The sequence below is a fragment of the Neophocaena asiaeorientalis genome, unplaced genomic scaffold, assembly GCF_003031525.2.
Source record: "Neophocaena asiaeorientalis asiaeorientalis breed wild unplaced genomic scaffold, Neophocaena_asiaeorientalis_V1.1 scaffold45, whole genome shotgun sequence".
Taxonomy (NCBI): Eukaryota; Metazoa; Chordata; class Mammalia; order Artiodactyla; family Phocoenidae; genus Neophocaena; species Neophocaena asiaeorientalis.
Window position 1 is genome coordinate 2,410,935 of NW_020174642.1, and position 16,231 is coordinate 2,427,165.

The window sequence follows — 16,231 nt, forward strand, 5'->3', positions numbered from 1 at the left end:
AAAGCACAAAAGATCTGGAAGAATTACTCAACTTTTTACCTTTGTCCTCAATATTTTGAAACAAGATTAATAAGACATCTTTTGGGAGTTGTTTGGAGCCTGTTTCTTTGGTTTGGTAAAAGAACTGACTTACTAGAAGGTGACTGAGTTGTGAGCTTTTATTTTATTTTTTTTATTTTTTATTTATTTATTTTTTTTGCGGTACGCGGGCCTCTCACTGTTGTGGCCTCTCCCGCTGTGGAGCACAGCCGCCATGGCTCACAGGCCTAGCTGCTCCGCGGCATGTGGGATCTTCCTGGACAGGGGCATGAACCCACGTCCCCTGCATCGGCAGGCGGACTCTCAACCACTGCACCACCATGGAAGCCCGTGAGCTTTTATTTTAAAAAATCATCAAATAATTAACAGGAACTAAAATAGAGTCATGAGCTAAATTATTCCAGGAACTAAATTATAATTATAACAGGAACTAAATTATTTCTCCCTGCATATCTTCAGGGGACATACTGAAATTATTTTCTCTTTCATAGAATGTTAGAGCTACAGCAGAGATTAGAGGTTATCTAGTTTGGCATGCTTGTTTAAAGACAAAGTAAAATGTGCCCAGGTCTTGCCTAAAGGTCACACAGTTAGCGGTCATTCTTCTTTTTTTTAATTTGAAGTATAGTTGATTTACAATGTTTCAGGTGTTAGTGGTCATTCTTTTTTTTTTTTTTTTTTTTTTTTTTTTTTTTTTTTCGAACGAACCCGTGTCCCCTGCATCGGCAGGCGGACTCTCAACCACTGCGCCACCAGGGAAGCCCTAGTGGTCATTCTTAAAGTGCTTCTTTTAAAGAAACATTTTGTTGTGTTTCCCTTCTCAAGGAATATCTATCAATAGACTTGCTTTCTCTGTATATGTTGGTGGATTTTGGGACTATAATCCTCCTGATTTGTAGGAAAATAAAAGGTCACTTGTGTGGTTCTCTTGTCTTAGATTAAGCTTTATAGCTAGAAAATTTTGATGTTCCAGTTTGCTGTTCTTCTTCTGGTCCATCTTATAATCCTCCAGTGTTCAGCAATGCTTAAGGAAATGCACCTTTTTTATTCTTGGTTTGTTTTTTCAACAGTTAACTTTCTATAACAATTTAATTTAGTTTACTTTATCAAAACTCAAGCCTAGGAATCCAAACTAAAGGTTTTAGTTGACTCCATATTTACAAGGTTCTCAAAAGAACAGGGACAATAAGGGCCCAAGGGGGACTTCCCTGGTGGTCCAACTGGTTAAGAATCTGCCTTCCAACACTGGGGACGCAGGTTCAATCCCTGGTCGAGGAACTAAGATCCCACATGCCGCGGGGCAACTAAGCCCGAACGCCGCAACAACTGAGCCCGCATGCCACAACTCGAGAGAAGCCCACACGCCACAACTAGAGAGGAGTCTGCACAATGCAACAAAAGATCCCACGAGCCACAGCTAAGACCTGATGCAGCCAAAAATAAATAAATAAATAAATATTTTTAAAAAAAGGGCCCAAGGAAATTCTGGGATTAAAAATAGTAGAGCTTCCCATAAAAGAGACAGCAGCCGTCCTCAATTTTCAAACTGCATTATATCAAAATAGTCATGGATCAGAGACTTTCACTGCACGGTATTTGGAAATGAGATTTACCTTTGAAAGGAAGACACATAGTTGGCTCCATATGTAGGCTTAATATATACATAAATAAGCACAGGCCTCAGACTTCTGGAAAACTGTCTTTTAAAGTTAATTTTTAAGGGACTTACCTGGTGGCACAGTGGTTAGGAATCCGCCTGCCAATGCAGGGGACACGGGTTCGAGCCCTGGTCCGGGAAGATCCCACATGCCGCAGAGCAACTAAGCCCGTACACCACAACTACTGAGCCTGCACGCCACAACTACTGACGCCTGTGTGCCTAGAGCCCGTGTTCCGCAACAAGAGAAGCCACCACAATGAGAAGCCTGTGCACCGAAACAAAGAGTAGCCTCCTCTCACCCCAACTAGAGAAAGCCTGCGCGCAGCAATGAAGACCCAACGCATCTAATAAATAAATAAATGAATGAATGAATGAATAAAATTTAATAAAAAATTAATTTTTTTTTTTTTTTGCGGTACGCGGGCCTCTCACTGTTATGGCATCTCCTGTTGCGGAGCACAGACTCCGGACGCGCAGGCTCAGTGGCCATGGCTCACGGGCCCAGCCGCTCCGCGGCATGTGGGATCTTCCCGGACTGGGGCACAAACCCGTGTTCCCTGAATCAGCAGGCGGACTCTCAACCACTGCACCACCAGGGAAGCCCAAAAATTAATTTTTAATAAAACAAGATGGTATTACTTGGAAATTTTAGACATAGTAAATGTCATTAATTTAAATATAAATTACTTAACAATTTATAATTTCAAAAATGAAATGCCAAAGATTTCCTACCCTAGTTCAAGTTACTATATAGACTCAAATGTACAAATTTACTATTTTTAATAGTCCAAAATCCAAATTGGCCCATATGGTCTGATTAGCATTTGTATCATTCAAGAAAGAACTTAGGAAAAATTTTAATAAAATAGTTCAAGAACACAAAAGATTGTATAATAACCTATAGATAAGATATGAAAAACAACATGAATCCCAACATAAGGAATAGCTGACTGGCAGTACCACTGTAGTCCCGTGGATCTACTCTGATCACATCCTCTTGCCTTGCCCACAAAGGTAACTTCCACATGACTTTTCATCCCTACCTGTTTCTTATATCCTTAAATAACACATGCTTAATTAAACTTTGTATGTTTTTGAACTTCATAGAAATGAAATGGTATCACACTGTTCGTATCCTTCTGCAACTTGCTTTTTTCACTCAGCACAGTTTGTGAGGTTCATCTGTCTTGATATGTTTGACTGTTATTTATTCATTTTCACTGATGAGTTAATTAGAAATATCTTGAGTTATCCATTTTCCCAGGAAGAACATTTGGCTGTTTCTCTTTTTATTCCACAATTACAAACCATGCTACTATGAACTCTTGTGCATGTGCTACTGGTACACATCAAGCTTCTCTGGTGTATGAAAGTACCAGTGGAATTACTAGGTCTGAGGTGTTAATACTTCATTACCTTTATTAGATCATGCTAAGTTATTTTCTAATGCATTTGTACTAATTTACACTCCCGGTGCATAAAAGGTTCTACTGCCCCACATCCTTGCCAACACCTGGGATGGTCAAACTTTATAACTGTCATTCTCATGGATGCATAATGGTATCTCTAAATGGTTTTAATTTGCTTTCCCCTGATTACTAAGGAGATGCAGCATCTTTTCACTATGGTTTCATGAAGAGTGTCTGTGTTTATACATTTATTCATTTAAATTTAAATATTTAAGAAGTAAATTACTGTAGAAAATTTTTAAATTAACATTTAAGTTACACTGAATACTGGTCAAAAGATATTACCAACAGAAACAAGAATAAGTGTTTTTGAGTCTTTCCTGACTCAGACTCTACATGTATTGTCTAGATTTTATACATTTAAAAATTTCAATTAATAACCAAGAATAAGAAGTAAAAAATTCTGATTAGTGATATAATTTCAGAGCCAAGGAAGAAATGGCTTTTCAAACCTCTTACCATGAGCAGTGTAAGGGAAACTTAAAGGTCTAAATACTGTTTAGCTTGAAAATGAATTTTATGGATACAAAATATAAGCTAGAAATAGTCATATGTCCACCCGATAGTCATTTCCTAGGTACACTCACAGCAGATGAAAATAAATCATACTGTTACTAAAAACCACACACATCTGTGAAATAAGGCTTACGTGAGTTCCAAAATACTAGACTACCACATACCCAAGTAATGTTCATGTACTCGAACAGCTTCACAAAGTCCAGGGTCTTCAGAATCCAAGGGTAAAATTCCTGAAAGTTAAAACGAGAAACTTTAGGGGCACAATCCAAAAATGAATTCACTCCTAATGAGATGCCAGCAAGTATTAGTCTAAATTTTCCTCAGTGGAATTTTGAGGAAGGTTCCAGTACTAGTGTGGAGAAGGGAGAGATTTCAGAACTAAGGAAGGGAAGTAGATAGTTTATTTTCTGATACGAACACTATAATACCTGTACTACCTCTTTCCTTTTCTTCCTTTTCTCTCACCTCTGAGTGATGATAAAGACGATGGCTGATGTACAGAACAAAGTCAGAGTCCTGGGGGCATCTGTGCTCCTCATTAAACTTGTCCCTGATTCACGGCTCCCTTCCCAGAGTTTGGTTCTATAGGATAGTGAGGTATGCTTCCAGTAAAATCCCATTTTCCCCTGAGCTAATCTGATTTTATTTTTGGTCTCTTACAAAAAGGATCTTGTTCTTTTTTTTTTTTTTTTTTTGTGGTACGTGGGCCTCTCACTGTTGTGGCCTCTCCAATTGCAGAGCACAGGCTCCGGATGCGCAGGCTCAGCGGCCACGGCTCACGGGCCCAGCTGCTCCGCGGCATGTGGGATCTTCCCTGACCGGGGCACGAACCCGTGTCCCCTGCATCGGCAGGCGGACTCTCAACCACTGCGCCACCAGGGAAGCCCCAGGATCTTGAATAATACAATGTCACTGACTTCTTGGGCAGATAATAAAGATAAGATAGAAATAATAAATTCTCAAAGAAAATACCCAAGTCAAAGGCAATTGTGTTAAAAGCTGATGAAAACTTTCCTATAAATTTATTCTTAACAGCTTCAAGCATGCTGTAAAGCTATACATTTTCTAAGTCTATATGAATATTTTCCTATGAATATTTTCTACAGAGAATTGGCAATTTCAGACTACTACTAAATGCATACTTTATATTTGTGTGAATGTCTAGGACACAAGTATAAATGTATATTTTTGCGAAATGGTATTAACTATGGATTAAAAAAGAAAACCAATAAATTAAATGTCTCCAGTAAATTTTTAGTTTTATGAGGGTAGTAAGGGAGCAGCTCTGTACAATTCAAGTCGGATGTGGAGAGAAGAGCTTCTATGTAGCCAAGTCAGTCAGTAGTCTTCAAGCATATGGACTGTGACTTTTCTTTTCTCTGGAGTCTTCAGTCTAACTATAGACCGGGGTCCTGCCAGTGAAGGGCTGCGCCAGGGACAGTAACAACTATGGTCATCTTTCTATCGTATCTACAAATATTGAAAAGTTTTAAATGTTCTGCTATTGTGATCAAACTCCCAATTCTCTTCATCAATGGATATTTGAGAGTAAATTCCAAAACTTAGGTAAGTACTTGTATACGAAGAAAGGTCACACTAAGCATCAGCAATTGTATAGAAAAAAAGAAAAAGAAACAACAGTAAGACAGACGACTTGAAATAGGACTAGGACCTATAACTTACCAGCTACTTCATCACCTGGTTGAAAGAATGATACCTTGCTTCCAACTAAAGAGTGGAGAAAATTAATAATCATTATTTTGAGGTTATTAAATATAACTGAACGATTAAAATAAATTTTAAAAGCCATGGATTAATAAAAAGTCACTAACTCAGAGAAAAAGTCAAGAACTTCTAGGACATTTTGATAGTCTGTAAGGACAGTAGGAAAGAACATCTCAAATCTGGATTTTCTCCAATATCTGGGCCATGTGGTTGTTGACACCGTGGAGCAGGATATCTCTCTGTTCAGCTAAGGATGAAGGAATAAAGGAAAATAATCCACTCCACAGCTCTTATGATGATGACATTGGGTACACTGGGTTCCACCCCTCCTGAGGCTCGTCCAATCTGTCATTGTTTGAGTTGTAAAATCTCTGACGCACAGTGGGAATTCTGGTTAGAATCACATATAAACTACTTTGATTTGGGATTATGGAAATAAGTTCAGAATGGTGGCAAGAAATTTTGGGGACTATACAGAAGTGATAGTTACATTTTCTCTTTGTGTGTAGAGAAAAGTCCTATACCATCAGTCAATCCTTTAGAATATTTTTGTTCAAATGGTTACAAAAGAAAATGGGAGGAAAAAACCCAAACCTCCATGAAGGCCTACTTGTGCCCAGCATTTTACCGTGTTATCACATTTAATCTTCATGGCATACCCATTAAGTACCTATTATTACTCCTATTTAACAGACAAGGAAACTGAGATGCAGCAGTGAAGTAAGGTAGAGCCTGAAATCTGGAAGTGGCACCTCAGGCTGGCTCTGTCTGCAAAAGGGCCCCAGTTTGCTGCTTCTTTGGATCTCTTCTGTGCCATTATCCCCCAATAATTTTGGCTTCTGTACTTTTCTTTTTCCCTCCTGCTGAGGATTCTTGTCTACCGGAAATCACCCTGATCCTTTTTTCTTGGCTTCCTTCATACTCCTCTTAATTGTCCTTCAAACAGTGGCATTGCCAAGGGTTCCATGCTGTGTCTCCTTCATCTCAACTCTCTCCCTGGATGAACTCATCACCCTTCTATAGTTTCAAACACAACCTATAAGCTGAGAACTTTCGAATGTAACCAGAATCTTGTAAATCATTTCCTGCTTTTACCTGTTTTTAATTTCCCTGTTCCAGTCAATTATTAAGTTCTGCTGGCTTTACTACTTCTTGAATACATTCACTACGTCTGCCGCCACTGTCTAGGTTATGGTTGTTTTTAATTAATTATTTACTTTTGGCTGCATTGAGTCTTCAGTGCTGCACGTGGGCTTTCTCTAGTTGTGGCGAGTAGGGGCCACTATTCGTTGTGGTGCGCGGGCTTCTCATTGCAATGGCTTCTCTTGTTGCGGAGCATGGGCTCTAGGCGCACGGGCTTCAGTATTTGTGGCATGTGGGCTCAGTATTTGTGGCATGTGGGCTCTAGAGCGCAGGCTCAGTAGCTGTGGCTCACGGGCTTAGTAGCTGTGGCTCAGTTGCTCCGTGACATGTGGGATCTTCCCGGACCAGGGCTCGAACCTGTGTCCTCTGCACTGGCAGGCGGATTCTTAACCACTGCGCCACCAGTGCGCCATCATGCCGTTTCTTGCCTGTTGGTCTACTACCCAAACAGTCCTCTTGCCTACAGCCTGGTTTGCTTCAAATCCACCCTTCTTATGGCCACTCTAATACTCTCTCTACAACCCAATCTGAGATAGGAGGCTCATCATGAGTCTGGCCCTTGCCTACCCTCTTGTCTCATGTTTTGTGGGGGAAGGAATCAGTGTTCCTATCATCATGAAAAGATTCTGTTCAATATCTTTTATTCTGTGATCTCTGAAGGAGAATTTTCTTGACACAGTGGTTTTTTTCTGCCAAGTACCTTGCCTATGACTCATGCCCAGAACTTAATTTTGCTCTAGTAACACCAAACTCCATAATTCTTACATACATCACGTTATTACCTGCTTCTGCGTCTTTGCTCACGCTATCTTCTCTGCTGAGCGTGATTCTTGGAGAAGAATTCTCCTCCTGCCCACCCCTTACTGTCTGGTTAACTTACTCCAAGAAGCCTTTCCTGTTTCTGCTGGCTGGTTGGGCACCTCTCCTTGGAGCTTTCAGAATGAATCTGCCTATATGTGTTTGTCTGCCTCTCCCCTAGACTGTGAACTCTTGGAGGGCAGGGACTGTCTTATTTATCTTCACATTCCAAGCACTTTGCAAGTGCTCATTAAATGATGAATAAATAAATAAATGAATGAATGAATAATTGATCATCTTCTGGCTATTATAATTCTTATTTTTATTTTCGTACAATCCAAGCAGAAGAAAGGAGAGGAAATAAAATTATGATTTAGTTATGTTAGAAGATTACATTAAGAGTATCAGATGTATTACAGACTAAACTTACAGGTGAAATTCAAATAGTCTAACCCACGTGATAATGCTCATTCATCCACTCACATATGCAAGAAGAGCAACCATAAACTGACTGATCATGAACTACTAGCAGAAAATATGAACACTACGTTTATTCAGAAATTATTTCAAGTACTTAGGCTTACTGTTCTGCATGTTAAGACCATTATTTACTAAAATTTTTCTTTATTTAAGGCAATCATAAAATGTTACTGGTTATTTCTCCCCAGAACCAATTTCAGATGAGCAAACTGTTTACCTTTTAAATACTCCATTTTAGGCATACTTTAAAAATTTAATGTGAATGTAGTTACTGACCATTATATAAATTTTGGCCCAAAGCCAACTTACACAAGTAATTTATGCTGGTCTGCAAATACCATAAAAAGGACAATACTGGTCATTCTATTCAATGTGATTACTCATGGATTTAAATACATAATCTCTAAATATTTACTAAACTGTAATAAGCTCTTCAATTATAAAATACCAATATTGTTCTAGTTTTCTTTTTAATTAAAAAAAGGGAAAACACTTCTGCATAATTAACTTTTGTATTTGAAGAAGTGTGTATAATTTTATGTGTCAGTAAACCAATTAGCTACCATTTAATTTCTTTTACCTTAGAAAAGGAATACAGATACTTATATCTGTAAACTTACCATCTAACACAATTCCAGCAACTTCTCTCCCAACAGGAAAGAAATCCTTCTCCATCTTCATTTCTGTTAGAAGCTAAATAATGACAAAGGCTTGAATTTATTGTCAAGAATAAATCCGAACCTCTTTTCATACATGAGGAAAGCAGGAGCAAAAACCAAACCAGATAAAAAGCAAATATGACTCCATTTTTGGCGTCAAGACAAAAAGCAAGTAACTTCACAAAACAGGTTCCTCTATAGAGTAGGAAACCAAGTTTGCTGAGGAATTAGTGGACGTTAGGGCTTAGGTATGAGTATTACCATTCAAACCACCATCAACATACTTTAACATCTTTATTCTGCCAAATATGAAGGGAAATTATAGCCAGAACAATTCTCAGTTGGCTAAACACTTTGTACCGGTCACCTCATTTGGGTGGGGTGGGTTTGAGTGTTTCTCACAAGCCTTGGGTTAGGGAGTAGGTGAGAAGTAGTGATGGATATACACAGGGAAACTGCGACATAATCTCAGGCTGGAGTTTCTTCTTTTAAAGGATAAATTATTTATTTATTTTTCATTTGTTTATTAAATTAATTAATTTTTGGCTGCACTGGGTCTTTGTTGGTGTGCGCAGGCTTTCTCTAGTTGTGGCGAGTGGGGGCTACTCTTCATTGCGGTGCGCGGGCTTCTCATTGCGATGGCTTCTCTTGTTGTGGAGCCACGGGCTCTAGGTGCACGGGCTTCAGTAGTTGTGGCAGTTGGGCTCAGTAGTTGTGGCTCACGGGCTCTAGAGCGCAGGCTCAGTAGTTGTGGCGCACGGGCTTAGTTGGTTCGCGGCATGCGGGATCTTCCCGGACCAGGGATCGAACCCGTGTCCCCTGCACTGGTGGGAGGATTCTTAACCACTGACTACCAGGGAAGTCCAAATTACTTATTTTTGAGAGATTAGTATGTTGTTAGATTCTGACCACATTCAGCATTTGATTTTTAAAGTGATAAGAGGGTACACAGATAAGCCTGTAGTTTAAGTTCCTTTTATACTTTTCTAAAAGTATAAAAGTTACTATACTTTTATAATAATACTAGAGATGCTGAACATATTTGTAGATATGTTAATATTTTAGGAACAGTAAGTAAAAAGAAATTGAAATAATTTTCTTGTATATTTTCCCTTATTTTTCAATTCTTTGATCTCCTATACATACGTCATTGCCAGAAAAGTCTCTTTCTCAATGTGGAACTTTACCCTTTTCCTAAGATGTTCACACAACGTTCTTACAGAAATACTCGGTGTTTTACAGTGTTTATTTTTTATGCAGAGCTAAAATCATGGTTATGGCAATTGCACCCTGTTCTCCTTCACTTACCATAAGCATCTTCTCACATTCCTACAGTTTTCATAATCATTATGATTAATAGTTGTTGTAAAATCAAATTTATCTCACTGTAATTTACCATTTCTTTCTGTTAGACATGGAGATAATTTCCTAGACCAGCATTTGAATGGATTTTTTGTAGTTTTAAAAAGAACATCTTGGAAGGGCTGAACACAGATCTCTCCAGATAAGGAACAGTAGATTATTCGCAGTGAAAGGACTTCAGGGCATCTCACTAATTCACTTCTCAAGTCATGCTCATGTTACAGAATTGCCCAGTGGAAGCCTATACCTTTGTTCTGTAGCTTCCCTAAATGTGACTTTACTGAAGAAAACTTTTAGATCCCTAGAAGTTATGCTGACATTATAAGCCAGTAAGTTAAGGGTCCAATAAAACTATAATATTCATCTTTATAAAACTGAGTAAATGGGCCTGCTCTATTTATCATGGCACATTTAACCATACTTTATTTATTTATCATTTGAAGACTTTCCATGTACTTCGTGGTCAATAATGGAAGATTACTGTGGGGTGGTGTGAGGTGGTGTATGAGAGAGAGAGACAAAGAGAAATGACAAGAAGAATATGAACCCTATCAAGACACTGACTAGAAATATCTACAGACTAGTGACTTAATAAATTAATTTTAGGTTTCTAGTTTCTATTTTTACTATATTTAAACACTCACTTCTTCCTTGATTATAGGCCTTAGTAATTATAAATTCTCAGCTTTTCACAATGTAAAGGAGTTTATAAAATATTTTCATATAATAATATAAAATGCATGACTTCAATTAGGCTAATAATTTACCTTAATATAGAAATACACAAATGAACATTTAATTTTTTCCTAGCTGTTCTATTCTTCTAAGAATGATAATTTCTTTGTACTCAGAAGTCAGTTGTTATTATTATAATTTTTGTACGCTAAATATATTGTGAAACTCTCATTTGACTTTTGGCCAAAATAAAAGCACCAATACCTTTGGATTTATACCTTTGTATTTATCTGGCTCAGAGCACAAGCTTTAACTTGAAGCTTCACATAGTTATCCTCTGTAACAGGAAGATTTTCCTAGAACCAAATAATAAAATCATTACACATTCCTTTGAGAATATGCCTTCATGTCGCAAAAATTTTCACACATAATCGAACAAAATCAAACAGACTCCAAATCTTACACCTAACTTAACTGAAAAAGGTACAAGCAATTATCCTATAGTATATAATACAAAAGAATATAGGGAATTTCGGGGTAAAAATTTTAAAAAAGCCTTAGTTAGGGTACATATTTTGAAAAGGTACCTAAGATACTGACAGGGATATATGTGTAGGCAATGAACACAGGATAACGAAGTAGAGCAACAAATACTGTACCTCATTTTAATTTAAATAATCTCAAAGCATCAAATCTTCATGCAGGGATAGCCTTAAACACATACACATAATATATACACCGTACTGATTATGGAGTTTTCTTAATGCTATAAATATAGTTCATTAGTGTCATTTATTAATCTCTGCCTATTTAACATCTTTTTGGACATTTCAGCATGCCCCATGGCACTCTGGGGTCAAAATACAAATTTAATGGAACTTAATTATTCCTCATATTCCACAGCTAGATATAACTTCAAAGGCAAAGATATTTCAGACTCAGGTACTCAATGTCATCCACCAATGACACCAATAATTAAAATGCTTTCTTCAACCCTTGATATGCCCCAATATTAGATCAAAAGTTGGCTAGAACAGCTACTTTGCACAGTGCCTCCTGTGTTCTATCAAAGGGATCACTGTGTTTAATTTGATATGAACACAGTACTCTGGGCTATCCCTTTTTAAAACTCAGATTTGATAATATTTGGTGATAACACGAATATATTCAACAATATCGATGAATTTGTGGATTTTACTCATGATTGTGTGAACCTGGTGATGATTGCTCCTGAGAGCCAATCAAAACTTTAGACCTTTCATCCTGACCCAATGGTAGAAACCAACCTGTCTGAGGTTTAGACTCCTAACTTAAATGATTTTGGAGCTGTAGAAAGATAACACAGAAAAACTGGATTGTGTTCATGAGCCGGAAATTCTTATTACTACTATGAAACACATAGAGCACTTAGTTTTCATCCCTAAATTTACAGTGCGATAATGACTCTGGCCTGCCACAAACCTTTCAGTCACCAATGTATGAAAATTCTACTATCTATGCTTAAAGTGGTAAAAAACTGGAAACCATTTAAGGCTTAGTGAACGAGGTAACTTCGCACAGCTCAGAAGTTAGTGGGAAAAACAACGCTTTTCCACCTCTTTCATTTCCCAATATGAGAGAAAGTATTTTCTGAAATATGCCTACAATCTGAAAACTCACTTTACTGTGGTCTTCAGAATAAACTGGGTTAATTTTGCAACACATAAGACTACTGAAGTTGTTCTGTTTTCCTAATATCTTTTATGCCACCACCCTGAGGAACTAAAAACTCTTTTGTAGCAACTTTTCTAAAAAATATAGTTATACCACAATATGGACCACTGTTTTCACATAAGATTAATTTATAGGGTTTCACTTAAGTAATTTTCACTCATTTAGTTCAACTCAAAATAATTTGTAACAGGCCATTTAAAACTGGGTCTGTCACATATGGAAAATACACTATCTTCTTTCATTTAACGATTAAACAATTTTTCTTACCCTTTCTTGGAACACAAATGTTATTTCTTCACTTGTAGAACTCTGTTGAAAATATAAGCCTTTCATAGTCACCTAAAAACAAAAAAAAGAAAAAATATACATGAAATAAACTAATCAACAAAACGTCTTCCAGATCAAATGAAAGTAAAAATTGAAAAATAGTGCTGGCAAAGGATAAAATGACAACTCTAAGTGTTGTCTTCAAATGAATTCAGGTAATAGTTCTTGAAAGCAATCAAACAAGATAGTATGCAACAATCTCTGGTACGCATTTGAGAATGGGCTTATAGTTCAACCTTTCACACAAAGGTGAGCATGTGCTTAACTCCACTTTACTGTTCAATAAAAAGTTTGAGATGTACTTGAAAAAATAAAAAAAACCTTATGCAGGCCAGAGGGCTCAATTTTAATAACCAAAGGTGTCAACGAAAGGGCTTTCAAAGTCTTAAAAAAGACCATTAAAAAAGGAAAAAGTGGACAATCAAGACACTCATTGAAACTGTACCCCTAATTCTTCTGTATCAGTTTATAAGCCATTTAATGGAAGTATTTAAACCTGTATTCTGCAGACTTCTTGAAGCACCTCTAAGGATTCACAGCCGTTTCTTTAATGTTCATAGTAATTGTATGACAAGACTATTTTTTAAATGTAAATTTTATAGAAGTACTGTATAAAATACACATAGAAGGGCTTCCCTGGCAGTCCAGTGGTTAAGACTCCGTGCTTCCAATGCAGGGGGTGCAGGTTCGATCCCTGGTCAGGGAACTAAGATCCCATATGCTGCGTGGTGCCGCCAAAAACCCAAACAAACAAGCAAAGGAAAACTTACCAAAAAAAAAATTAACTAAAAAAAATACACATAGAAAAGTTCACAGATCCTAAGTGTACAGCTTGCTGCATTTTACAAAGTGTATGTGGCCATATCATAGCAGGAAGCACATCGCTAGAACTCCAGAAGCTCCCTGGTTCCCCTTCTAGTCACTACTTTCCCCTCCTAAGGACACTCAATATCCGAGTTTTAAGAGCAGGTTAGTTTTGTCTGTTTTTTACCTTATATAAATGAAATCATGCTCCTTTATGTTTAGTTTCTTTCTCTCAGTGTTATGAATTTCACTCATGCTGTTGCCTGTAGTTGTATTTATTTCATTCATTCTCATTATATGGTATTCCATTCATACCATTCATACCATTGTTATATGGTATGAATAAATTACTATTATCCATTCCACTAAAGATAGACATTTGACTGTTTCCAGTTAAGGCTTTTACAAATTATCCTGCTAAGAACATTCTTGTACATATTTTTTGGTGAAAGTAGTACAGTATTATTGAATTTATTTTACGGATGAGCGAACTGAGACTTACAGAGGCTAAGGCACATACCTGGGGTCTCATAGCACCCGCTGGGCTACAGCTGAGACAAATCAGGTGCTAACAACTCCAAAGTCATTTTTCTTAACCATTATATTTAATGGTTTTCTATTGAGCTGCTAACGTTAGATGTATCACTTAAAACTAGAATCCTATCTCCTTTAGTTTAGGATTGATAATTAAGTGCTTGTTGACAGAACTAGCAACCCAACTTGTAAGGCTCACTGAAAAATGAAAATGTGGGGAAACTTGTCCAGAAATTATTAAAATTTCAAGATGGTGACAGCCAAGCATTTAAACCAAGCCTGAGTCCCTTCTGAGTGTGAGGTCCATTGTGACTACATAGGTCCCGTGCTCATGAAGCCAGCCCTGAAAGCAGAATCTTAGTGGATCTAATGGATCTGTATAGTGGATTTTTCCTGAGCAGTTCAGTAATGGTTGCTTTCTAGAAGGTAATAATCAAATGCTGTAACTAAGAGAAATGAGTACACATTCCAGACATTTATAGAAATTATGTATGTAGCATCTATCAACAAAGTATATAAAGAAAAGAAGAGCCAGGTAGGAAGATTAAATTAAGTCTAGCCCTCTGGTTGGAGAAGCCCTCTGGGGTGGGTGTGTGTGCGTGTACATACATCAATATGTTTGCTGGGGTGGAGGGGAGAGGGGAAGAACCTAAGCACAGAACAGCAGCTATGCATTCCCTTTTATAGAAATCTAAGCTCTTCTGCCTAGTTGTCAAGGCTGTCTAGATGCATACCCACTGTCCCTAGTCTACCTTACTCCCCCCATTTTTCCAACACATACCCTGTCTGATCTAGTCAGCATGACTTCACACCATATGGCCACCGCTGTCTCAGGGCTCCAAGGCACTGCCTGCTCTCTGAGACTGCACAGTACTTACGCTATAGATTCTGTGAAGTAAGTAAAGCTCAAGTCCTACTCCCTATCTGAAATCACCTCCCAGTGACTTGCAATCTACCCCATCTGTCCCATGCTTCTAGATTTCATTGTTACATACTAACAAACAAAGCCTTGCTTTATTCACTCACTAACTAGTGGGTTTTCCCAGCTATTGCTTCGAAGAATCAATATTCCTTATTACGAAGTAAATAAACCTCTGCTCCTACTCAGTCTGGAGCTACTGGAGTTGCCTTTTTGAGAAATGAATAATTACACATCAACACCTCGATTTCAAAGTGTCTCCCTTTGTAATTCTGGAAGCCACTGTCTTCCCTGCCCATTGCATCTGAGAACATACGGCATGTCTCCCAGATCAGCAGTCACATGGATCTCATACTGTATGCACCTCCAGTTTCAAAGACCCTGGAAGCTGTTTGTGTGAACCCCTAGTGTCCCTTAAGACAACTGTTATATACATAATACTACCAGTATTTTTGGTCTGATTGTCCTAAATAGTTCCTCCAAATTAGATTACAATCAATCTGGCTGGTAGAAAAAAGTAATGTTTAGTTGGTCCAATAAGAAAACATGTGGGAGCAAAAAAACCCCTCCAAGTTACAAAGTGAAGAAAGAGAAGTGTTTTTACAAAAGTGGCCAGAAGAAAATTGAGGAACTATTACTTGTTTTGCAACCCCAAAAATGAGTACTAAGCGCTTTTTAAAAAAATAATTAATTAATTAATTAATTTAGGCTGCGTTGGGTCTTCGTTGCTGCACAAGGGCTTTCTCTAGTTGCAGCGAGTGGGGTTACTCTTCGTTGCGGTGCATGGGCTTCTCATTGCGGTGGCTTCTCTTGTTGCAGAGCATGTGCTCTAGGCGCACAGGCTTCAGTAGCTGTGGCAGGCGGGCTCAGCAACTGTGGCTCTCAGGCTCTAGAGGACAGGCTCAGTAGTTGTGGCACACGGGCTTAGTTGCTCTGTGGCATGTGGGATCTTCCCAGACCAGGGCTCAAAGCCGTGTCTCCTGCACTGGCAGGTGGATTCTTAACCACTGCGCCACCAGGGAAGTCCCAATACTAAGTTCTTAACAGGGAAAAAATGGTAGAATGGATGATATTCAAGTCCCACTAAGTTTCTTAGGCACTGGTCCAGATTAAATGGAACACTTAGTCCACTATTTAACAAAATTTTTATTGAATGTAAAGATATTTGCATACAGAAAATAAAATAACTGAACACCTCATAAAAGTATAAATTAAATGTATACTATTTATCATGCCATTTCCAAGGATGAATGTTATGCAACCTCAAAATTATATATTCTACTGTAAGCTTTCCTTTATCAAAGAAGCGCTACGGGGCCTCCCTGGTGGTGCAGTGGTTGAGAGTCCACCTGCCGATGCAGGGGACACGGGTTCGTGCCCCGGTCTGGGAACATCTCACATGCTG

The 16,231-nt window shown here is 38.1% G+C and overlaps 1 protein-coding gene across 4 annotated transcripts in view; it reads right to left on the reverse strand.

Moving 5' to 3' along the window:
* The window catches only part of CRYZL1 (crystallin zeta like 1), a 35,115-nt gene that overhangs the window by 13,333 nt on the left and 5,551 nt on the right, over positions 1-16,231 (reverse strand). For all 4 annotated transcript variants that reach the window (XM_024758180.1, XM_024758183.1, XM_024758182.1 and 1 more), the window contains exons 2-6: positions 12,510-12,581; positions 10,808-10,885; positions 8,454-8,526; positions 5,371-5,415; positions 3,849-3,917 (exon numbers count right to left, since the gene is read on the reverse strand). In XM_024758180.1, the coding sequence (XP_024613948.1) occupies positions 3,849-3,917; positions 5,371-5,415; positions 8,454-8,526; positions 10,808-10,885; positions 12,510-12,581 (337 nt within the window). The remainder of the gene's footprint in view (positions 1-3,848; positions 3,918-5,370; positions 5,416-8,453; positions 8,527-10,807; positions 10,886-12,509; positions 12,582-16,231) is intronic.